Source organism: Anastrepha obliqua, chromosome 1, assembly GCF_027943255.1.
Source record: "Anastrepha obliqua isolate idAnaObli1 chromosome 1, idAnaObli1_1.0, whole genome shotgun sequence".
Classification (NCBI taxonomy): Eukaryota; Metazoa; Arthropoda; class Insecta; order Diptera; family Tephritidae; genus Anastrepha; species Anastrepha obliqua.
In genome coordinates this window covers 97,704,350-97,729,570 of record NC_072892.1, presented here as the reverse complement: position 1 = coordinate 97,729,570, position 25,221 = coordinate 97,704,350, and the positions used below count along the sequence as shown (strand labels likewise).

General features: G+C 34.2%; 6 protein-coding genes across 8 annotated transcripts; 3 read left to right on the top strand and 3 right to left on the bottom strand.

Annotated features, from left to right (window-relative positions):
• Positions 1–2,477: 2,477 nt before the first annotated feature.
• LOC129253075 (metallothionein-1-like) lies at positions 2,478–3,108 on the bottom strand. The gene is made up of 3 exons (XM_054891319.1): positions 2,959–3,108; positions 2,757–2,834; positions 2,478–2,689 (listed from the first exon to the last, which is right to left on the bottom strand). Exons 1-3 carry the CDS (start codon positions 2,978–2,980, stop codon positions 2,619–2,621), a joined length of 171 nt encoding a protein of 56 aa, XP_054747294.1. The 5' UTR covers positions 2,981–3,108; the 3' UTR covers positions 2,478–2,618.
• Positions 3,109–4,707: 1,599 nt separating this feature from the next.
• LOC129253074 (metallothionein-1-like) lies at positions 4,708–5,619 on the top strand. The gene is made up of 3 exons (XM_054891317.1): positions 4,708–5,076; positions 5,231–5,308; positions 5,425–5,619. The coding sequence occupies exons 1-3, from the start codon at positions 5,055–5,057 to the stop codon at positions 5,493–5,495; spliced, it is 171 nt and encodes a 56-aa protein (XP_054747292.1). The 5' UTR covers positions 4,708–5,054; the 3' UTR covers positions 5,496–5,619.
• Positions 5,620–11,933: 6,314 nt separating this feature from the next.
• LOC129253070 (metallothionein-1-like) lies at positions 11,934–22,827 on the bottom strand. Of its 2 annotated transcripts, none has more exons than XM_054891312.1 (3): positions 22,725–22,827; positions 12,307–12,384; positions 11,934–12,239 (listed from the first exon to the last, which is right to left on the bottom strand). In XM_054891312.1, the coding sequence occupies exons 1-3, from the start codon at positions 22,744–22,746 to the stop codon at positions 12,169–12,171; spliced, it is 171 nt and encodes a 56-aa protein (XP_054747287.1). In that variant the 5' UTR covers positions 22,747–22,827; the 3' UTR covers positions 11,934–12,168. The 2 variants fall into 2 exon arrangements, with proteins under 2 accessions (XP_054747287.1, XP_054747286.1); XM_054891311.1 differs by lacking the exon at positions 22,725–22,827 and adding an exon at positions 12,505–12,668.
• On the top strand, positions 15,866–16,496 carry LOC129253071 (metallothionein-1-like). The gene is made up of 3 exons (XM_054891313.1): positions 15,866–15,979; positions 16,101–16,178; positions 16,302–16,496. Exons 1-3 carry the CDS (start codon positions 15,958–15,960, stop codon positions 16,370–16,372), a joined length of 171 nt encoding a protein of 56 aa, XP_054747288.1. The 5' UTR covers positions 15,866–15,957; the 3' UTR covers positions 16,373–16,496.
• Positions 15,898–25,144, top strand: LOC129253072 (metallothionein-1-like). Of its 2 annotated transcripts, none has more exons than XM_054891315.1 (3): positions 15,898–15,979; positions 24,757–24,834; positions 24,966–25,144. In XM_054891315.1, exons 1-3 carry the CDS (start codon positions 15,958–15,960, stop codon positions 25,034–25,036), a joined length of 171 nt encoding a protein of 56 aa, XP_054747290.1. In that variant the 5' UTR covers positions 15,898–15,957; the 3' UTR covers positions 25,037–25,144. The 2 variants fall into 2 exon arrangements, with proteins under 2 accessions (XP_054747290.1, XP_054747289.1); XM_054891314.1 differs by lacking the exon at positions 15,898–15,979 and adding an exon at positions 24,252–24,603.
• LOC129253073 (metallothionein-1-like) lies at positions 22,132–22,838 on the bottom strand. Its single transcript, XM_054891316.1, has 3 exons — positions 22,725–22,838; positions 22,519–22,596; positions 22,132–22,419 (listed from the first exon to the last, which is right to left on the bottom strand). The coding sequence occupies exons 1-3, from the start codon at positions 22,744–22,746 to the stop codon at positions 22,349–22,351; spliced, it is 171 nt and encodes a 56-aa protein (XP_054747291.1). The 5' UTR covers positions 22,747–22,838; the 3' UTR covers positions 22,132–22,348.
• Positions 25,145–25,221: the final 77 nt, after the last annotated feature.

Sequence of the window (25,221 nt, the reverse complement as noted above, 5' to 3'; positions counted from 1 at the left end):
TGTACTGCCAACAACTGGACCGCTTGAATGCAGCACTCATGCAGAAGAGGCCATCTTTGATCCACAAAGGCCGAATTGTCTTCCATCAGGACAACGCCAGGCCACACACATCTTTGGTGACGCGCCAGAAGCTCCGGGAGCTCGGATGAGAGGTTCTTTTGCATCCACCGTATAGTCCGTATCTCGCACCAAGTGATTACCACCAATTTCTGTCCATGGCGAACGAGCTTGGTAGTCGGAAGTTGTCCACAAGAGAGTCCTGTGAAAATTGGCTCTCCGAGTTTTTTGACAATAGGGAAGGGAGCTTCTATAAGAGGGGCATTATGAAGTTAGCATCTCGTTGGGAACTCGTTATCGAACAAAACGGCGCATATTTGACTTAAATCGCATTATTATAACCAATTTTATGAATAATTGAAAATTCAATAAAAATACCGCAAGATTTTTTTGACAACCTTATATGTACCTATACTAACAAATTGTGCACTGAAAAACGTAGATCCATAAATTGAGTCGGCAATTGTAATTACTTTATCCATAAGCTAGTTAAATAATAAAATAAATTCCTAGTTACTGTAAAAGATAATCCTTGTGTAACTTAGTAGTGATTACATTCTATTAATCTGTGTTGTGCTCACGTTATATTAATAGTAAATAAAGCTAAATGGTTTAATTCCTGCTGTAGATTAAGGCTACAGTTAATGTTAAATGGCTTTTTCTTCAATCTCAAAAGATACGATTTCGTGTAAGTATTAAACAATATGTTGAAGGAATTACTATTAATTCTAAAAGAGTTCTTTTTTTTTAACGGTCAATTGAAAATTCTTGAAGTTGGATCGAAATCTAAGAATAAATATAATATCACTTTCAATTTAAGGATTTAGTGGAGATTTTATTTGGATCAGATTTAGGAGATTGAGGAATCACAGAGTAATAATTTATTATTCCAAATAATTTAAATGAAACAGAAAAAATAATAAATAACCTTAATCAAGAGGGGCTATATTCTTCTTCTTAATTGGCGCGATAACCGCTTACGCGATTTTGGCCGAGTTCAACAAAGTCGTTTCTTTCTCGTGCTAACCGGCGCCAATTGGACACGCCAAGTGAAGCCAAGTCCTTCTCCACGTGATCTTTCCAACGCAGAGGCCTTCCTCTCCCTCTACTACCACCAATCGAATACTTTCAAAGCCGGAGCGTTTGTATCCATTCGGACGACATGACCCAGCCAACGTAGCCGCTGGATCTTTATTCGCTGCGCTATGTCTATGTCGTCGTAAAGCTCATACAGCTCATCGCTTGCGATATTCGCCGTTGCCAACGTGCAAGGGTCCAAAAATCTTACGCATAATCTTTCTCTCAAACATTCCAAGCGTCGCTTCATCGGATGTTGCCATCGTCCACGCTTCTGCGCCATACGTTAGGACGAGCATGATGAGAGTCTTGTAGAGTGTTAGTTTTGTTCGTCGAGAGAGGGGGGTTATATTAGACATTTAATAATTTTAGTTGGCAAACTAATATTAAACGTTTAACTAAATTTGTATTAATAAAATTTATCACTACAAACATGTGCTAATTTACTGAGATGGTTCAAGAGACCAATACTTGCGTTCAGCCTTCTAATGATGTATTTAGTATGTTGGTAATTCATTTAATAAAATAATTAACAGATATATAAAGTTTCATTAACAATAGTTATAAAGCTGTGATTAGCATGTAAAATTTCAGAACATTAATCATAAAATAATCGGGATCGATTTATCAAAAAAGTTAATTTGATTTAATCCTCCTGTCAAAAAAATTAAGTAAATGTTAAAATAAAATTTTATTAAAATATTAAAATAAATTTTTATTAAAAGAAAACCATCATTTTTGTTGTTGTTTTGTTCTAATGTCGATTGAATCTATATTGGTCAGTTTTTCTTTCATTTTTTATTACATTACCAATTGCTACTTTGCGTACTTTTTTACTACCTTTAGGCAAGAAGGGAAAACTTTTTTCCCTCTTTCTCAATCCTTCGTAAAATCCACCCAATATAAGGAAGTGCCGAAATTCCTTTGTCATTACTTACCTGACCATCTATAATTGAATTACGGCTTTTTCTATAACATGAAAAAATTGGAGCATGTATTTTGCTATTTTATAATCCTCTTTTGAATTTATATATGTACATATATTTATTTTTTTTACCATAATGTAGACACATATGCAAAAACAACTTTTTTCGACTCAGATTGGCTTGTGAATTGCAGAGTTATTCTTGAATTTTTGATTATTTGAGGTAAAGCGTTTTTCCAGCAAATGAGCGATATGGTATTAGTATTAGTGTTTCTCACCCCACAAAAAACGGTGCTCTTGTCGAAAGAGAGGAATGCCAAAGACTTAATTTCTTTTTGTTATTTATTTGTAGAGAAATGTGATAGGTTTACTTTAGTGCTGCGTACAAGCGTTTATACTTTTCTAATATACTCGTACATACTTGTACTATGTGTATGTTTATTGGTTTTTATGTATGTACGTGTAGTGAACACCATAAAATTAAATTATAGAAATAAATTACATTATGCTTAAACTTAATAAGGTACTGTCATTTGCACAAATACTATTTGATGCATTTTTATTGACCACATTTACAGCTGGAACCGCAACCGCAACTGCCACTTTGTGTTTGTGAGCCGCATTTGCAACCTAAAAACAATAAAAATTATGTAAAAATAATTATTTAAAAAAATAAATAAATCAATAGGACACCTACCACTTCCACAGGGACAGCATTTGCACGCCGAACCGCAACCGCAATTGCCAGTCTTAGGTTCCGATCCGCATTTGCAACCTAAGGTACATACATAAAAACAATAAAATAATTAAATAAAAAAAGGCATTAAGCTTTAAAAATGACATAAAAAGAGACATTTTGTTAATATAAATTTTTTTTTCCAATTTTAATGCTAACTTACCGCTTCCACATGGGCAAGGCATTTTGTTGTTTTAATAAGTTTACTTATTTTCTTACACTTGAAAAAAATTCGCAAGAAATCGTTTTTCGATCACTCAAGTTTAACTTTGTAAACGCCAAATGTTGTTACACTGATATCTTCGTTGCTGCTCCTCTCGGTTTTATACACATCAAAACACTTGAATCGGGTTTCGTTAGTTGAAGTTGTGTGGTGCAGTGTGCAAAAGCTGGCCCGAAGTCGATAGCTGAAGTGCGGTGTGCAATATGTTTACTTACAGTTTGGTCATAAACAGGCGTATGTATGTAAGTATGCGAGCATGTTTGTTGGTATGCTTGTGGGTTGTATGCCGGGTGATGGGCATAAGTGGGAGAGTAATTGTATCAGCTAAACGGGGGACTAAAAACCCAGTAGGAATTTTTAGCGAGATATAAATTGTGATAATGAAAAATAATTTTTTATATGTAAATTACTTTTGGATTAAATCCGCATGTCGCAAATAAGAGAATTTCCTAAAACTAATTTTGTTTCATAGCTAGGGTGCTAATTAAGTTATATAAATCCCCTACAAATAATAATAATAATAATAATTTTGCTTCAGGTGCTTTGCGATTTTAAGCAGTAGTGCACTGAAAAAACGCAAACCTGTAGTACATTTGTTAAAAACTTGCTTTAGGATATGTAGATGTTGCTGTTTACATTAATACATACATATATACAATAAACATAAACTAAAAATTAAGATATGAAAATTCATAAAAATAAAACTGTACAAAAAAAGATAAATGAATAAAAAATAATTAAGGTTATATGCCTATATACATATATATAAAGTATGTGTACACATATATAATATATAAATATAACCTCAAAATTACAAATAACTTAGATAATCATTCAAAAGTGAAATAGGTTCATATGAGCCATTGTAGATTGAAAAGTCCACAGGCTATAAATATTGTTGACTGACTCAAGTCACTTTACAAAGAGAACTCAAATATAATTTTTGACTATATTTGGGCCAATAGCGTTTTCCGCTAGTGCCTTTTAATTTGAATATTACTATTTATAGTTAAATACAATAATAGTTTGGGCAAAAATAAGTGCATTATTTTCTCCGAAGATGGTATCTGGTAAAGTATCGATAAAACAATTTAAAGTTTATGCTCGTTGTCAAGGTGATATTTCACACTAAAATATTCGTGTGCTGCTTTCTGTTTGTTCCATTCAGTTGTGAGTTACAGGATGTTGACAATGGAAGTGAACAAAGTACATTTTACAGTTTTCCTTTGATAAAGGCGAAAATGCAAGCCAGGCCGCTAAAATTGTGAATGGTGTTTACGGTGTCTATACTCTAACAGATAATTACTTGCAATTTTGGTTTCGTTGATTCCGTTCAGACATTTTTGATGTTAAGGAAAATGTCGAAAATGTCGTTAAAATCCCAGAAATAATCGAAGTGGACCGGTATGTTAATAGTCGTAGCATCGGCCAGGAGCTAAACATCTACCATAAAATAATTTTAAACTATTTGCGCAAAATAAAAATAATTGATAAAATAATGGATTTCTTTTATTGGATTACTGTTATTGAATTTTGTTAACTAACTCTAACACTCTAGGTTAATGCTCTCCCTACAGGCTACTTACTAAAATTGCACCATCATTTAGACTTATTGGTCTATTTACAAGAAATAGGTAACGATAAGCAACACTAAAAAACACCATAAATGCATCCATACATCCACTCATACATGCATAAACAATGAAGAGGGTACTGTTAAGGTCAAGCCGTGTGAAAAGCCCTTAGCAAACGAATTGCACACCGCACCAAGGAATTTTCTTCGTGTCTATCCACGTACGCATTTGTTTGCACACAGCACCAACAAAGTACATGTCTTTGGACTCTAAATCGAAATTACGTTATAATTAATGTTAAAATTCCTTTTGCTATAAATTCCGTTACTTGCGTTAACCACAACAGCAGTCAACGTTTGAAGTTACAGAGTTCGAGTTTAGTGTTAAACCTTAAAAAACACAGTTAAAAGAAAAAATTAAACAGATTTTCCACATAAAATTATCTTAAACATAAACAACAAAATGCCTTGCCCATGTGGAAGCGGTAAGTAATGCAAAAATATTCAATATACTCGTATACAATTTTTCCCATAAATGGTTTGCCAGGACTCTTTCCCGAGAGCTTTGGTAAATATTTATTGTTGTTTTGGATAAAAAATAAATAGTTCATTGTTTTTGTTTTAAATTCATGCTTTTAGGTTGCAAATGTGGCAGTCAGCCAAAGACCGGTAATTGTGGCTGCGGCTCGTCATGCAAATGCTGTCCTTGCGGAAGCGGTGAGTTTCTATTGACAAAACTTAATAAAACTTAATCATACGTATTACTTCAGCAGCTTGAAATCAAAATGTGTTCTTTTAATTAATTATTGTTTCATTTATTTTCACGGTTTCAGATTGCAAATGTGGTTCACAAACTCAAAGTGGCAGCTGCGGTTGTGGCAGTGGTTGCCAGTGTGGCATATAACGTATTTGTTTTGATTTGTCCGATAGACTTCTGTAATATTATACCCCACAAATAAGTGTATACATATGTATGAATATACCATATACAGCTTTTTGAATAAAATTTTTTAATATACCACTTAAAATATGTTTATTTGTAAGCGTTGTTATAGGAACGATAGGACAAGTAATTTTACGCACCAACCCATTCGGCTACGGCGGCCGAACGATGAATAGAACAACTCCAGAACTAACAATCATTGCCATCTGGCCCCACTTTACGATTGCGAGTATTATAAGAAAAGGACTCACAAATCACTTTTCTACAAAAATATAATAGTTTTAATAGGTAAACCCTCGGGTGGCTTGCAATATTGCACATAAGTTTACGATTTATGCAGATATCCTTACGTCGATTGCGTACAGATGATTAAAGCTAGATACATTCTTGAGGTTCGATAACATGAGGAATCCATAATTTTTTTTAATATATTCAGTCTTAGTTATTTTATAAATTAGAAGAAATTTGTGAGTATCTACAGCTACGCTAACTGAAACAGCAGGTCTGCAGGAATTCTTGAAATTATAGATGATTTCAATATTTAGTTATGCAACAATTACTCAACATTTTTGGATAATTTCAATATTAAGTAAATAAAATCAAAACTAAAATAGTTGTTTCAAGGTTTCATTGCTTTTTATTTAATATTTGATTGAAAGCAAGTAAACACATTTCTCTTTCTTTTAGAAAAGTCTTAAGATTCATCTGATCGAATCAATATTGGAAGAAGTGATCGTTTGAATATTAATATTAATTTTGTAGAGAGTTTTTTAGTATTAATCTAACCAAAACTAATTCGTTCTCTAATAAGCTCGGTAATATTCTAGATTTCATGTTTTTGACGAGAACACGAATTTTCAATTACAGGAATGCAAGTTTCCTATCTGATATGCATAATTTTCCTCGTCAAATCTATCATAATGTCAGCTTTTAATTTCAGTGACGCAAATTTTGAAGTGAATTGGGATTCTGTTTTTTTATCGAAAAATGTCTCTGAGTGCAATGAAGCTTTTTTATTCATTGCTCGAAGTTTGTTTTGCTCCTCTTCGGTTGCATAAGTTACGGTATACAAAAAGGCTGAATAGGTTGAAAAATAAAACAAACGAACGTTTTAATTTATTCAAACCCACTAATAGTATTATTTTTAAGGAGAAGTGCATTAACTTTATGAATCCATTCAATGAACTTTAGAAAGTGACCTTGATGGGCTATCCTATATTTTTGAGAAATGTAGATCGACCCTAACTAAGCTTTTATTGGCGGAAGTTCGGTTCAATTACACCGATTCTTAAATCTGGTCACAAAAATTACCGCAATATTAAAAATCACCGCCAATATCTAAGTTAACTACCTTTTCAATACTTTTCGAAAAGGGCAAGCATACTTTCGTTACAGACAAATAATTATTTTCAGTTAAAGAAATAATTGAACTAAATCAGCATGGGCATCATTTGTTTGCGGTTGCCCTACGATTACCAACTTGACTGTTTTCTATGAGTATTGCATCTCAGTGTTTAAGAGTGGATATCAGGTAGACACCATTTATACTGCTTTCTCGAAGGCGTTTGATACAGTCTCACATAGGATTCTACTGTAAAAGCTTGAATGCTTGAAATTCCATTCAAAATGTTCCCTTGTAGAAAGTGAAATCATAAACTCTACGCTTTTGTGGTCACGCCGGGAATGCCTCATGGTAGTATACCATCGGACCTAGTTTTAATCGTTCTAAATTCGTACTTTTTGTGGATGATTTGGAGCTTCATAGTGGAATTACTGATCAGAATCAGATGTTATTTTACTGCATATGTCATTTGAGCAATCTAATGAGTGCAGAATCAAATATACATAAGTTATCGCTTGACATTACTATATGTTTTCATATGTGTCCCTGTCGAAAGCTCAAAAACGTAATGGGATTCTAAATTTCCAACCTTCTACTATTGAAAGATATTTGGATTTGGAGTGATTTATGAACTGCGTCCTCACAAACTATATTTGTTTCAGGCCATTCAATTGGAGCAAAAGGTGTACTCACCACAGCGTGTACATCGACGTTGCTGAGGCGGCGCATTAAATTGGCTTTGTCAAACCATTAAATTGGTAAATGTAAATAAATGTTAGGATTTCTGAATTTCGTCCTGACAAATTACATTTGTTACAGACCATTAAATTAGGCAAAAAGGTGGACGACAGACCGTACATCGAGGTGACAAGGTTGCGTAACGATTTAGTTCGTAATTAATAAATCCAAAATAAAATGAGTGAGTTCAAACCATTCCTGTGCAACAATATAGACAAGTCTCTATTGCGCAGCGAGTGGGAAAAATGGTTCCGTTCTTTGTCCTTATACCTTCAGTGCGAAGATATAAACGACGCTGTTAAACGAAGAAACAAATTATTGCATTTAGGTGGGCCCCAATTACAAGAGGTCATATTTAACATTCCCGGCGCTGTTGTGGATGTTGATAAAATAAATAAAAACGACGTCTACAATATTTTAGTGGGAAAATTAAACGAATTCTTTTCACCTAAACGTAACTCTACGTTTGAGAGACACTTATTTAGGAATCTCTCGCCTTTGGAAGGAGAAGATTTTAATACATTTTTGCTTCGTCTTCGGCATCAGGCTTCCAAATGCGAGTATGGGTCAACAATGGCAGAAATCGAAAGCAACTGTTTGAAAGATAAGCTAATTGATTCTTGGGCGTCCATCGATCTTAAGCAAACGCTTCTTGAAAAAGAGCAAAGTCGTGATGAAGTTATATCAGCTTGTCAGATACACGAGCAAATTAATAAACAATCGCAAAGTATGACTGCGAAGACTAACAGCGAAATTGTGAATAAAATCACCGCGAAACATCAGCCAGTCAGGGGAAATGTTAATGAATGTGGAAGATGTGGTAAATACGGGCACATGCAATCTGATGTAAATTGTCCGGCGCGAAAGTCTAAATGCAATAAGTGTGGCTTTATTGGTCATTTCGCCAGAAAGTGCAAAACAAAGGCTCAAAAACGAAAAGCGGTTGAACGCGACCGGGGCAGTCCTAAAAAGCGACGTTTTCAATCTTCCAACATTAGGCACATCGAAGAAGAAAATCAAATCGAAGATAAGTATTGCAATCATAATTATTTCAAAGTAAATTGTAACGGGTTGGGAGATGAGATAATAGATTGTCGGCTAGGTGGGTATAACATCTCGATGGTTATCGATTCGGGGTCTCGTTTTAACCTTCTTGTCCAAAGCAAATATGTTGAATTACAAAACAATAAGGCAGTTTTATTTAATATCCGCGCACAGTCAGAAAAGCAGTTCAAGGCTTACGCAGCAACGCAATGTTTAAAAGTTATTTCAGTGTTTGATGTTCTAATAGCCGTGGGTAATAGTAAAGAAATAATAGCCACATTTTACGTAATTGAAAACGCAGACCAATCTCTCTTGGGCCGTGAGACGGCAACCCAGCTTCAAGTTTTGAAACTAGGCGTAGATATAAATAGCGTTGAAATTGAAAAGCCATTTCAAAAAATTAAAAACATAATGGTTACATTATCGTTAGATTTTTCTATAAAACCGATTCAGCAGCCTCTGCGACGGATACCTATTGCACTTGAGGAAAAAGTTGAGCGTAAGATAAACGAGGCGCTTGCACAAGATATTATCGAACCGGTAGTTGGATCAAGTTCAGGGATCTCGCCTATTGTACCCGTCTTTAAGGGGAATGGCGAAATGAGATTGTGTGTTGATATGCGCAGAGCGAACCGTGCAGTGCTTAGGGAAAATTATCCGCTCCCCACTTTTGAGAGCTTCATGACAACATTGAGAGAAGCCAAAATATTTTCAAGGCTTGATTTGAAGTGGGCTTACCACCAGCTTGAACTGGACGAAGCAAGTAGAGAGATTACCACATTTATTACACATAAGGGGCTTTTCTGTTACAAGAGGCTAATGTTTGGCATAAATTCAGCACCGGAAATTTTCCAACGGGTACTGGAAAAAATGTTAGCACCATGCAAAAACTGTTTAAACTACATCGATGATGTTATGATCTTTGGTAGCACAGAAAAGGAACATGATGAGGCCATGAGTAAAGTGCTTGAAGTGTTCAATTGTAATAATGTCTTATTAAATTACGACAAGTGTATCTGGTGGGCCAAAAGTTTAACGTTTCTGGGACATACCTTGTCCGAAGAGCGAATATATCCAGACCGCAATAAGATTGAAACGATTAAAAATTTCCGGGCACCGGAAAACAAAGAAGAGATAAGAAGTTTTCTTGGCCTTGTAACTTATGTCGGTAAATTTATTCCAGACTTGGCGGATGTGACTGAACCCTTGAGAGGAATGTTGAAACTTAACTCGAAGTTTACATGGGGTCCAGAACAACGTAACTCTTTCCAAAAACTAAAAAAACTTCTGTCGAATATACAAAAACTGTCATATTTCAACCCCAAGCACAAAACCCAACTAATAGCAGACGCGAGTCCTGTAGCATTGGGCGCAGTTTTAGTTCAATTTGATCCGATCGGTGAACCAAAAATAATTTCTTTCGCTAGCAAGAGTCTCTCAGATGTGGAAAAGAGGTATTCCCAAACAGAAAAAGAAAGCTTAGCCCTAGTGTGGGCAGTAGAGAGATTCTTTTATTATTTGGCGGGTTTAGAATTGGAATTGGTGACCGACCATAAGCCCCTGGAGGCAATTTTTAAGCCCATATCTAAGCCACCTGCAAGGATAGAAAGATGGCTATTAAGATTACAGTCCTATAAGTTTAAGGTAGTATATCGTCCGGGAAAAGAAAACATCGCCGACTCCGTTTCAAGACTTTGCCAAATTAAAGACACACCCAGCTTTGATGAAAATGTGGAACAAAATATCTTCCAAATAATGTCGCATTCAACGCCATCTTCCCTTACAATCTCTGAAATCGCGGAAAAATGTGCCCAAGATGAAGAGATATCGCTAGCTCTTGAATACATCAAAACTGATTCTTGGCCAAGTAATTAGTCAAGTATTTTCTATCCGTTCCGACATGAACTATTAGCCGTAGGTGGCATGATTCTTCGAGGATCCCGCATTGTCATGCCAAAAGCTCTCCGACCCAAGTTGCACACGAAGGACATCCCGGCGAATCAGCAATGAAAAGGAAGATAAGGGCCAAAGTTTGGTGGCCACGGGTCGATAGAGAAGTAGAGGCGTACGTAAAGACTTGCTGGGACTGTTTGTTAGTCTCACAACCGAACAATCCTGAGCCCATGAAAAGACATGCCTTCCCAGATGGCCCTTGGCAGTGTGTGGCCGCAGATCTACTAGGCCCGCTGCCAAATAGTGACTATGTATTCGTACTTATTGATTACTATTCTCGTTATCAGGAAGTCAAATTCTTGAGGAGAATTACTTCGGAAACAATTATAACTGTTTTGAATGAAATATTTTGTCGATTGGGCATACCCAAATCCATTAGAGCGGACAATGGCAGGCAATTTGTCAGTGGCGAGTTTAGGAAATTCTGTGACGACCATAATATCACATTGATAACAACTCCACCATATTGGCCACAAGCCAATGGAGAGGTGGAAAACATGAACCGGTCATTGGTAAAGCGCTTAAAAATCGCCCATAACAACCGGCGAGACTACGTAAAAGAGATCCAAAACTTCCTTCTAATGTACAATGTGACTCCTCATGGTACCACCGGTACACCACTGACTGAGCTAATGTTCAACCGCGTCATTCGCGATAAAATACCTGGAATCTAAGACATTACAGAAGACAGATAAACAATTAGCTTATCGATGCCAACGCGTACAACACCCAACTCCACTAATACCCCGACATACGCCCATACCAACGTCACGCCGTCATCTTTATCAAATCGTCAAACGGATCCAGTCCTGACGCGAACTCCTTAGTCGGGACCAAACATCAGCAGTAACGAAACACCTGGTCAACCAAAACTTCGTTTAAAACTCCAGAAAAAGGAAGGGATGTGGAGAGCTGAGCCTGAGGGCAGTTAGGAGAGTACTGTGAGCTGGGTGAGACGTACATGAATAAACGTGCACCACGATTACGATTAAAGAAGTGTTTCATTTTGGGAACTGGGAGGGTGTTACAGGCGATATTTAAAGTTTCAACAAATTATAAGAAACAGTTTGTTTGTAATATTGAATTTTTCATAAGACGGAAAGTGACAAAATTTCCTCAATAAATGCTCATACTTATATTTTTCACCAGAGTGAAACCATTGGAAAATTTAACAAAAAAACTCTCTCAGAGAGTTTCATATCATATATTCTATGCTAAATATTAACAACAAATCGTTATCAACTCTCATTTGCTCCGACGACATCACAAATGAGTGATTTAAAATAACTGTGCTCTGATCGAATGAGAGGAATGCCAAAGACTTAATTTCTTTTTGTTATTTATTTGTAGAGAAATGTGATAGGCTTACTTTAGTGCTGCGTACAAGCGTTTATACTTTTCTAATATACTCGTACATACTTGTACTATGTGTATGTTTATTGGTTTTTATGTATGTACGTGTAGTGAACACCATAAAATTAAATTATAGAAATAAATTACATTATGCTTAAACTTAATAAGGTACTGTCATTTGCACAAATACTATTTGATGCATTTTTATTGACCACATTTACAGCTGGAACCGCAACCGCAACTGCCACTTTGTGTTTGTGAGCCGCATTTGCAACCTAAAAACAATAAAAATTATGTAAAAATAAGTATTTTAAAAAATAAATAAATCAATAGGACATCTACCACTTCCACAGGGACAGCATTTGCACGCCGAACCGCAACCGCAATTGCCAGTCTTAGGTTCCGATCCGCATTTGCAACCTAAGATACATACAAACAATAAAATAATTAAGTACAAAAAGGCATTAAGCTTTAAAAATGACATAAAAAGAGACATTTTGCTAATGTAAAATTTTCTTTCCAATTTTAATGTTAACTTACCGTTTCCACATGGGCAAGGCATTTTGTTGTTTAATAAGTTTACTTATTTTCTTACACTTGAAAAAAATCCGCTAAAAACGTTTTTCGATCACTCAAGTTTAGCTTTGTAAACGCCAAATGTTGTTACACTGATCTCTTCGTTGCTGCTCCTCTCGGTTTTATACACATCAAAACACTTGAATCGGGTTTCGTTAGTTGAAGTTGTGTGGTGCAGTGTGCAAAAGCTGGCCCGAAGTCGGTAGCTGAAGTGCGGTGTGCAATATGTGTACTTACAGTTTGGTCATAAACAGGCGTTTGTATGTATGTAAGTATGCGAGCATGTTTGTTGGTATGCTTGTGGGTTGAATGCCGGGTGATGGGCATAAGTGGGAGAGTAATTGTATCAGCTAAACGGGGGACTAAAAACCCAGTAGGAATTTTTAGCGAGATATAAATTGTTATAATGAAAAATAATTTTTGAAGTGAAAACTTCTTTAGAATCGTTGGGAGTGATTTGAGGAAAAGTGAAACGAAAAAGCGACCCTCTTGGCTACGAAGCGTTATATGTATTATATGTTGATATAAACGTAGCGACGAACTAAATAAAAATAACTTTTATTTTTTCTTGTGATTCGAACCACGGATTTTGGATCGGAAGCTCACATTGCTAGTCGCTCGGCTACCGCGCCATGTTGTCGGCGCTGGCCTAAAAATTATTTAGTTACGAAGCGTTATATTATATGTTGATATAAACGTAGCGACGAACTAAATAATTTCTAGGCCAGCACCGACAGCATGGCGCGGTAGCCGAGCGACTAGCAATGTGAGCTTCCGATCCAAAATCCTTGGTTCGAATCACAAGAAAAAATTTTTTTTTTATACAGTTATTTTATTTTATTTTATGATATGTTTATGAGGAGCTTTTTTTCATGGCAGAAATACACTCGGTGTTTTGCCATTGCCTGCTGAGGGGTGAGCGCTATTAGAAAAATAGTTTTCCTTAATTTTGGTGTTTTCACCGAGATTCGAACTGACGTTCTCTCTGTGAATTCTGAATAGTAGTCACGCACCAACCCATTCGGCTACGGCGTTTGTTTAATTTTACTGATGCAAAAATGAGGGAAAATATTTGAATAAAGTTTGCTTACTGTTTACACATTTTCCAAAGGTGATGGAGAACCAAAAAAAAAAGTCGATTTTCAAACAAATACGAGTGCATATGTGTAATTGTGTTAGAGTTTCGGTCACGCCCCAGCAAAACCTGCGTGCATATGTGTTTGTAACATTCAAAAAAATGTAATTGTGTTAGAGTTTCGGTCACGCAGGTTTTGCTGGGGACGCTCATAATAGCAACCACGTGTGTATTTTTATATTCGTAAATATTTTCATTTTTAAATATTTACCGCAATTATGCCGAAAAATAATGCAGAAAAGTGTCGTGAATATCGACAGAAAAAAAATCAATAATAGCATCACGGAATTCATTCACGAAAATTTAATAAAGTATACACCAGAAGTATCGCGGATACTTAGAAAAGATTACGATAAAGTTCCAATGATTTTAAGTGGCGATTTTAACGTAAATTTTGCATTGGACACAGCGGTTCCTTCAATTGACTTTCTCAATACAACATTCAATTTAAAAATGTGTAACAATCACACTGAATTGACAACACGATCAAAAACAACATTTGACGCGGTATTTCAAAGATATGTTGACAACATCGAAACCAAAGCATTTGTATCATATTTTAGCTATCATAAGCCACTCGTATCATTTGTTGAAATTGAAAACATTGAGGATGAATAATAATAAAATGAAGAAAATAAAATATGAACTTTATAGCAATATTATAATGAACCTATAATTATCCCGTCCTTAATGCTGCTTTCGTCTCATTCTCTCTCAGTTTGTTTTACGGAAGGTTTCACTTCTATCGCGTCTAACCGTTAGACTGGTATTTTTTTTATATGTAAATTACTTTTGGATTAAATCCGCATGTCACAAATGAGAGAATTTCCTAAAACTAATTTTGTTTCATAGCTAGGGTGCTAATTAAGTTATATAAATCCCCTATAAATTATAATAATAATAATAATTTTGCTTCAGGTGCTTTGCACCTGCACTGAAAAAACGTAAACATACATATATACAATAAACATAAACTAAAAATTAAAGTATGAAAATTCATAAAAATAAAACTGTACAAAAAAAGATAAATGAATAAAAAATAATTAAGGTTATATGCCTATATACATATATATATATATACACATATATAATATATAAATATAACCTCAAAATTATAAATAACTTAGATAATTATTCAAAAGTGAAATAGGTTCATATGAACCACTGCATATTGCAAAGTCCACAGGCTATAAATATTGTTGACTGACTCAAGTCGCTTTACAAAGAGAACTCAAATATAATTTTTGACTATATTTGGGCCAATAGCGTTTTCCGCTAGTGCCTTTTAATTTGAATATTACTATCTATAGTTAAATACAATAATAATTTGGGCAAAAATAAGTGCATTATCTGGTAAAATATCGATCAAGCAATTTAAAGTTTATGCTCGTTGTCAAGGTGACATTTCACACTAAAAAATTCGTGTGCTGCTTTCTGTTTGTTCTGTTCTGTTTCTGGAAGTGAACAAAGTACATTTTACAGTTTTCCTTTGATAAAGGCGAAAATGCAAGCCAGGCCGCTAAAATTGTGAATGGTGTTTGGTGTACACATAATTACTTGCAATTTTGGTTTCGTTGATTCCGTTCAGACATTTTTGATGTTAAGGAAAATGTCGAAAATGTCGTTAAAATCCCAGAAATAATCGAAGTTGACTGGTATGTTAGTAGTCGTAGCATCGCCCAGGAGCTAAACATCTACCATAAAATAATTTTAAACTATTTGCGCAAAATAAAAATAATTGATAAAATAATGGATTTCTTTTATTGGATTACTTTTATTGGATTTGTTAACTAAAACACTCTAGGTTAATGCTCTCCCTACTAGGTACTTACTAAAATTGCACCATAATTTAGACTTATTGGTCTATTTACAAGAAATAGGTAACGATAAGCAACACTAAAACACACCATAAATGCATCCATACATCCACTCATACATGCATAAACAATGAAGAGGGTACTGTTAAGGTCAAGCCGTGTGAAAAGCTCTTAGCAAACGAATTGCACACCGCACCAAAGAATTTTCTTCGTGCCTAGCCACGTACGCATTTGTTTGCACACAACACCAACAAAGTACATGTCTTTGGACTCTAAATCGAAATTGCGTTGTAATTAATGTTAAAATTCCTTTTGCTATAAAATCCGTTACTTGCGTTAACCACAACAACAGTCAACGTTTGAGGTTACAGAGTTCGAGTTTATTGTTAAAACTTAAAAAACACACTTAAAAGAAAAAAATAAACAGATTTTGCACATAAAATTATCTTAAACATAAAAAACAAAATGCCTTGCCCATGTGGAAGCGGTAAGTAATACAAAACTATTCAATATATAAAATTTTTCGCATAAATGGTGTGCCAGGACTCTTTCCCCAGTAATTTGTTATTATATTTATTGTTGTTTTTGTTTTAAATTAATGCTTTTAGGTTGCAAATGTGGCACTCAGCCAAAGACCGGTAATTGTGGCTGCGGCTCGTCATGCAAATGCTGTCCTTGCGGAAGCGGTGAGTTTCTATTGACAAAACTTAATAAAACTTAACATACGTATTACTTTAGCAGATTGAAATCAAAATGTGTTCTTTTAATTAATTATCGTTTTATTTATTTTTTTTTTTTGATGGTTTCAGATTGCAAATGTGGTTCACAAACTCAAAGTGGCAGCTGCGGTTGTGGCAGTGGTTGCAAATGTGGCAAATAACGCATTTGTTTTGATTTGTCCGATAGACTTCTGTAATATTATACCCCACAAATAAGTGTATACATATGTATGAATATACCATATACAGCTTTTTGAATAAAATTTTTTAATATACCACTGAAAATATGTTTATTTGTAAGCGTTGTTATAGGAACGATAGGACAAGTAATTTTACGCACCAACCCATTCGGCTACGGCGGCCGAACGATGAATAGAACAACTCCAGAACTAACAATCATTGCCATCTGGCGAGTATTATAAGAAAAGGACTCACAAATCACTTTTCTACAAAAATATAGTAGCTTTAATAGGTAAACCTTCGGGTGGCTTGCAATATTGCACATAAGTTTACGATGTATGCAGTTATCCTTACGTCGATTGCGTACAGATGATTAAAGCTAGATACATTCTTGAGGTTCGATAACATAAGGAATCCAACAAATTTTTAATATATTCAGTCTTAGTTATTTTATAAATTAGAAGAAATTTGTGAGTATCTACAGCTACGCTAACTGAAACAGCAGGTCTGCAGGAATTCTTGAAATTATAGATGATTTCAATATTTAGTTATGCAACAATTACTCAAAATTTTTGGAGAATTTCAATATTAAGTAAATAAAATCAAAACTAAAATAGTTGTTTCAAGGCTTCATTGTTTTTATTTAATATTTGATTGAAAGCAAGTAAACACATTTCTCTTTCTTTTAGAAAAGTCTTAAGATTCATCTGATCGAATCAATATTGGAAGAAGTGATCGTTTGAATATTAATATTAATTTTGTAGAGAGTTTTTTAGTATTCATCTAACCAAAACTAATTCGTTGTCTAATAAGCTCAGTAATATTCTAGATTTCATGCTTCTTGACGAGAACACGAATTTTCAATTACAGGAATGCAAGTTTCCTATCTGCAAGTCTGATATGCATAATTTTCCTTGTCAAATCTGTCATAATGTCAGCTTTTAATTTCAGTGACGCAAATTTTGAAGTAGATTGGGATTCTGTTTTTTATCGAAAAATGTCTCTGAGTGCAATGAAGCTTTTTTATTCATTGCTCGAAGTTTGTTTTGCTCCTCTTCGGTTGCATAAGTTACGGTATACAAAAAGGCTGAATAGGTTGAAAAATAAAACAAACGAACGTTTTAATTTATTCAAACCCACTAATAGTATTATTTTTAAGGAGAAGTACATTAACTTTATGAATCCATTCAATGAACTTTAGAAAGTGACCTTGATGGGCTATCCTATATTTTTGAGAAATGTAGATCGACCCTAACTAAGCTTTTATTGGCGGAAGTTCGGTTCAATTACACCGATTCTTAAATCTGGTCACAATTACCGCAATATTAAAAATTACCGCCAATATCTAAGTTAACTACCTTTTCAATACTTTTCGAAAAAGACAAGCATACTTTCGTTTCAGACAAATAATTATTTTCAGTTAAAGAAATAATTGAACTAAATCAGCATGGGTATCATTTGTTTGCGGTTGCCCTACGATTACCAAGTTGACTGTATTGCATCTCAGTGTTTAAGAGTGGATATCACGCTCCCTTTCGATAAACGCTTGATGAGCATAATATTAAACTGTTTAAATTTACCCTTATTTTTTCTCTTAATATCATTTGCATTGCTTTTGTTACTCTATTTACTACCCAATGCGCCTAGGTTTGTAGTTGTGTAATTGAAGTACCGTTAATATTATCCAACGCAGTGCATGGGTTACTTAGTTCAAGGTAAATAAACTGAGACAAGTAATTAGAATCAGTTGTTCAATGGAAGCATATTCGGCAAGTTGTGCTATTTTAATAGTAATATAATCGACTTTTTTGTATGTATATATTTTAAATTGGTTGTTTAAAAGCAACTAAAATATTCGTCTTCAAGATGTGTAATGGGAAAAAACAGCAGCTGTACACCAGCCCTGCGCAGCTCCATTTTTGACCTTCGTAAGGCTGGAAAGTCGTACACTGAAATTTCTAAGCAAGTCAAATGCTCAAAAAAAAATGGTTTTTAACGCCTTAAAGCATATCTAACTTTTTAAGACTGTTGACAATGTTCTACGTAAGAAAAGAAAACCGCAAGATAGCAATCATCTCCAAAAGAGACCCAAAAACGACTTCCACTGACATCCAACGGGAAATTCAGGATCAATATAATTTCGAAATATCCAAGAGGACAATTGCTCGGCGTCTGGTCGAATCTGGACTGCACGGCAGAGCAGCACGCAAGAAGGCCCTTCTAACCAAGATACAAAGGAGACGGCGAGTAGTCTTTGCGAGATCCCATAGGTCATGGACTCCAAATCAATGGAAATATATCATTTGGAGCGATGAAACCAAGATAAATCGCATAGGCCCAGATGGTAAAAGGTATGTTCGACGGCCAATCAACCAAGAATTCAATCCTCGCTACGTTTCACGGGTAGTGAAGCATTGTGGAGGATCAATCATGGTGTGGGGATGTTTCTGGTGAAATGGGGTTGGTCCAATCCATAGCATTTATGGAATTTTAAATAAGGAGAAATACGTCGATATACTAAAAAATGTAATGTTGCCGTGGGCTGAGAAAAATTTTGCTGTTATATGGAAGTTTCAACAGGATAATGATCCAAAGCACACGGCAAAGTTGACGAAACAGTTTTTCGACGAAAATTCCATCAATGCAATTTTGGAATGGCCATCATCCAGTCCGGACTTAAACAAAATAGAGCAGCTCTGGGGTGACGTTAAAAAAGCCGTGAGTGCCAAAATATCCCAAATATGGGTGTCCTTTTTGCCGAAGTAAAAACGGCATGGCAAGCAATACCTGTGGCGCGCTGTCAGAATCTCATTCCATCAATGCGCAATCGATGTGAGGCAGTGTTGAAGCAAAAGGGTTATGGAACCAAATACTAACATAATATTTATGTTTATCTGATAATACATTACTGTTTCTAATTATTTGCCCTATCCAAATCGTGCATTCCACATGCTTTAAAAAAAAAATATATATATATTTAATAAAGAATTGGGATTAAATTGTTTTCCAGTAGTTTTTAAGTTTATCATATGTTTAACTAAAATTGGCAAAAAGTTATGAAAATACGTGTTTAAAAGGAAAATGGAAAATTTATTTTGAAATAAGTGTCGTTTCTAATTAGCTGTCAACAGCTGTAAGTTATCGCTTGTCATTAATATATGTTTTCATATGTGTCCCTGTCGAAAGCTCAAAAACGTAATGCAATCCTAAATTTCCAACCTTCTACTATTGAAAAATATTTGGATCTGTGGGTCTTTTTTGACTCAGATTTTATTTTGGTTAACCATATAAATTGTGTTATTTCCATGACTTACTCCAATCTAGCTTTTTTAAAACGTCATGCGAGAAATTAAAGGATCCGTATAATAGAAAATCGCTGTTTATACTTTTGTACGTTCCAAGTTGGAATATTCTTCTATTATCTGGTATCCATTTTTTCCTCACACTCTAATAGAATTGAGTGAGTACAACGGAGGTTCTCTCGTTTCAAGCTCCAACGAAGGGTAGACGAAACATTAGTATTTAATGATTATTTTTGTTGTTATTAGTGGTTTAATTGACTGTCCATCGTTACTTGAGCAGTTTCGTTTCAATGTACCAAGCAGAACATTATGTTTCCATAACCCATTTCATGTTGGGAGTTAAGGAAATTAATAAAATCTATAGAAAACTAGATATTGATTTTACCATGCCAAGATCTCAGTTTGCAGCTAGGATTATTTCCTATTATTCAAAGGAACAGCTTTTTGTACTTAGTCTTTAAGAAACTAATATTAAATGTTTTTGCAACATCTAGTCTGTAAGACGTTTGTAATCATCATCAAATGAAATGATATATTATAAGTCATCAATTTTTAAGATATTTTAATGAAAATATAAAATAAAATATCCTGTACTAAGAAAAAATCTGTTAATATTGAAGCTTTATTTAATAAGCGGGTTTGTATAGAGATGACAGAGTTAACCGAAGTTTCTTATTAAAAATTCCCTACATAAGTAAATATTAAAAATAATTCGTATAAAGAAAGAGGAATGCAATTTAATTTGTATTTTACCTCAAGATAGGTTTTTCATTTAATATTGAATGGAAGGCCATTCTAAGTATATGGATTTACCCGGTATCGGTCTAACATTTTTGTTTACAGTGTAAACCAGTAGAGGAATCAAAATGTATGCGCCATTTTTATGTTTCCTCTTTAAATTGAATATTCAAAATATTTATTTTTTTAAATTTCGCCTAAATTTATTATTTTTAACCAACTTGGATGTTTATGCTTATACATTAAGATATCCTATAAAAATGAGACGTTTATTTTAACATTATATTAATTCAATATTTACCCTTAATTAAGTTGAGAACTTCTAAATTAAAAAAAAAAATTTAATAAAAGTATTTATCTTCTTATGAAGAGAAAGTAAAAAAACCGAATCATAATCGGCTACAAAAGCTTGGTATGATCAGAAAGTACTGGGAATGTTTAAATATAACAAAACAGAGTTAAATTTCAGGCAAATTTATTTTATCTCCTTCAAAATATGACCCGTCTGAGGCAACACACAGTCCTCCATGCACCCTTGGTAGGCCGAAGAAGGGATGACCTTCAGCTCCTTCTGTGTTTGGTAAAATAATCCAGCACATTTTGGGCTTGGCGCGATGGCGCGTTATCATCATAAAAATAGTTGGGAGATTTCCTGATGCTTTAATGAATTTCAATGGTCACCTACCACTTGCCAGTCTTAGGTTCAGTTAACGTAATTCTAGATTTCAGTTTACGAACCATTGTTTTTATTCTCTCTTGTTTACATTAATCCGAGGTAATTTTTTCATTTTTGTGAATGGTGAATGGATTGTGCTATCGAGAGATGGTTAACGATTTTTTATGGCCGGAATTGGATGGTATTGATCTGGACAACGTTTTTTTTCAACAAGACGACGCTACGTGCCACACAAACAACGAAACCATTAATATTTTACGGGAAAAGTTTCCGGACCGTGTTATCTCTCTAAGAGGTGATCACAATTGTCCATCGAAATCTTGTGATTTAACACCTTGTGACTTTTTTCTTTGGGGCCAGGTGAAAGAGAAGGTCTACGCCAATAGCCCAGGGTCGATTAAAGACCACAAAAATGGAATTCGTGAGGCTATCGAGGACACTTTGCAATTCGGTTATGGAAAATTTCATGAAAAGGATATTGTCCTGTAAGCGTGGTCGTGGTGGTCATTTGCCTGATGTTATTTTCGACTATAATGAAATAAACATCAAATCATTTATATTAAAAAATAGCATTTTTCTTTCAATATCAAAATAACACCTCTCATTAAAAAACCCTTAGTTTCTAGGCTGACAATAAACAATAAATAGTTAAATGAATGGGTGGTATGCGAAAATTTAGGTACCAAGAGTTATAGTTATATACGAAATTAATCTCACAAAATTAACCAATAGGCGATATTTAAAGTTTCAACAAATTATAAGAAACAGTTTGTTTGTAATATTGAATTTTTCATAAGATGGAAAGTGATAAAATTTCCTCATTAAATGCTCATACTTATATTTTTCACCGGAGTGAAACTATTGGAAAATTTAACAAAAAAACTCTCTCAGAGAGTTTCATATCATATATTCTATGCTAAATATTAACAACAAATCGTTATCAACTCTCATTTGCTCCGACGACATCACAAATGAGTGATTTAAAATAACTGTGCTCTTATCGAATGAGAGGAATGCCAAAGACTTAATTTCTTTTTGTTGTTTATTGGTAGAGAAATGTTATAGGCTTATTTTAGTGCTGTGCACAAGTGTTTGTACATTTCGAATATACTTGTACTATGTGTATGTTCATTTGTTTTTATGTATGGTGAGCACCATACAATTAAATTATAGAAATAAATTAAATTTTGCTTAAACTTAATAAACTACTGTTATTTGCACAAATACTATTTGATGCATTTTTATTGGCCACATTTACAGCTGGAACCGCAACCGCAACTGCCACTTTGTGTTTGTGAGCCGCATTTGCAACCTAAAAACAATAAAAATTATGTACAAATAAATATTTTATTAAATAAATGATATTTGAGAGATTTTCTAATGCTTTAATGAATTTCAATAGGTCACCTACCACTTCCACAGGGACAACATTTGCACGCCGAACCGCAATCGCAATTACTAGTCTTAGGTTCCGAACCGCATTTGCAACCTAAGGTACATACGAACAATAAAAATAAAAATTAAATAAAATAATTAAATAAAAAAGGCTTTAAGCTTTAAAAATGGGAGACATTTTGCTAATGTAAAATTTTCTCTCTAATTTTAATGTTAACTTACCGCTTCCACATGGGCAAGGCATTTTGTTCTTTTAATAAGTTTACTTATTTTATTTACACTTGAAAAAATCCGCTAGAAATCGTTTTTCGATCACTCAAGTTTATCTTTGTAAACGCCAAATGTTGTTACACTGATCTCTTCGTTGCTGCTCCTCTCGGTTTTATACACATCAAAACACTTGAATCGGGTTTCGTTAGTTGAAGTTGTGTGGTGCAGTGTGCAAAAGCTGGCCCGAAGTCGGTAGCTGAAGTGCGGTGTGCAATATGTGTACTTACAGTTAGGTCATAAACATACGAATGTATGTATGTAAGTATGCGAGCATGTTTGTTGGTATGCTTATGGGTTGTATGCCGGGTGATGGGCATAAGTGGGAGAATAATTGTATCAGTTAAACATCATACTAAAAACCCAGTAGGAAAATTAAATGTATGCTTTTAGATTAAATCGACATTTCGAAAGTGGGAAAGCTTCTTAACATTAACTTATTCAAGCTGAGTAAAATAATTAGAAATTTGATGTATATAGAAATATATGTATGCATTATGATTAAATGAAGAAGGAGATTTTGCTGTTCACATAAATTCTATACATTTGTAACTAATACAATATACATTGCGAGTCGCTACTGCAAGTGAGTTGGCTTTGAAATGATATAAGTAAATATCAACATAAAAACAAAATTGACAAGTAAATAAAAATATATCAAAAATAAACTTTTTATACGTAAGGTATACTTAAAAATATATATACATAAATTATGAAATCACTTGCCCATACAGGCAAGGGAAGAATTTTATTGAATTTTATTCCTAGGGAGCTCACAAGTTTTATTAAATTAATATTTTTTTATATATTTCCAATTTTTTGATATTTGTTCTATTTATAATATTCTATGTTATTAGAGCAGTTGTAAAGTGAAACATGTGAGCGCCTGTACTATTTCAAGCACTATTCTGGTCACATACCATTCAGAGTTGTATTGTGATACAAAAATTTTACTTGTGACGCATAAGTAACACTCTTGAGATCATTTTCACTTTAGTCACTCATCACATTCAGATCCTCTAGAACCCGAACCATATGTATATCAGAGAAATAAAGAAGTTAATAGAGAAGCTAGAGAGGTTACGGTGAATATATCATCTTCTAGAAGTCGTTAGAAAGCACACCCATAAAGAAGGGCGCAAGAAAGGAGTATGACAATGATTTATTTGGTATCTCGCTGGGCGCCTTTTCCTATTTTCCCGTTCAATAGATTGGAAATATATTTACAAATGTGATTTGAATATTCACTTAATTCTAATTTTGTTATTTGATGTATGGTCTGTCCAAAATTAGTTCATACTTGATGAAATGTTACTAATCGTTAACCATAAACCCTTAATACTCTTCCACCTACAGGGTACTTCATACACTCTCATTTAGCTTATCAATTGCATTTATAGTTCCTATGGGGCTAGCGATAAGCAACACTAAAAACATTGTAAATGCATCCATACATACACTCTACACATGGATAAACAATGAAGAGGGTATTCTTAGGGTCAAGCCGTGTAAAAAGCCGTAGCAAACGAATTGCACACCGCACCAAAGAAATTTCTTGATGTCTATCCACGTACGCATTTGTTTGCACACAACACCAACAAAGTACATGTCTTTGGACTCTAAATCGAAATTGCGTTATAATTAATGTTAAAATTCCTTTTGCTATAAAATCCGTTACTTGCGTTAACCACAACAACAGTCAACGTTTGAGATTACAGAGTTCGAGTTTAGTGTTAAAACTTAAAAAACACACTTAAGAGAAAAAAATAAACAGATTTTCCTCATAAAAGTATCTTAAACATAAACAACAAAATGCCTTGCCCATGTGGAAGCGGTAAGTAATGCAAAAATATTCAATATACATATATAATTTTTCCCATAAATGGTTTGCCAGGACTCTTTCTCGAGTGATTTGTTATTATATCTATTGTTGTTTTGGATAGAAAATAAATAATTCATTATTTTCACTTTAAATTACTGCTTTTAGGTTGCAAATGTGGCAGTCAGCCAAATACCGGTAATTGTGGCTGCGGCTCGTCCTGCAAATGCTGTCCTTGCGGAAGCGGTGAGTTTCTATTGACAAAACTTAATAAAACTTAACATACGTATTACTTCAGCAGCTTGAAATCAAAATGTGTTCTTTTAATTAATTATCGTTTTATTTATTTATTTATTTATTTATTTTGATGGTTTCAGATTGCAAATGTGGTTCACAAACTCAAAGTGGCAGCTGCGGTTGCGGCAGTGGTTGCAAATGTGGCAAATAACGCATTTTGACTGTGCATAAGTACTTAAATACGTTTGTGTGTATTTCCGTATATAGCTTTTTGAATAAAGTTCATAAATAAATACAATTGAATATCTGAAGAACTGAATACCTGCTTCTTGATATGTGTCACTATTAAGTTTTAGATTCAGCTCCATTTTTTTTGTAAATCAGATGCTATGTTGG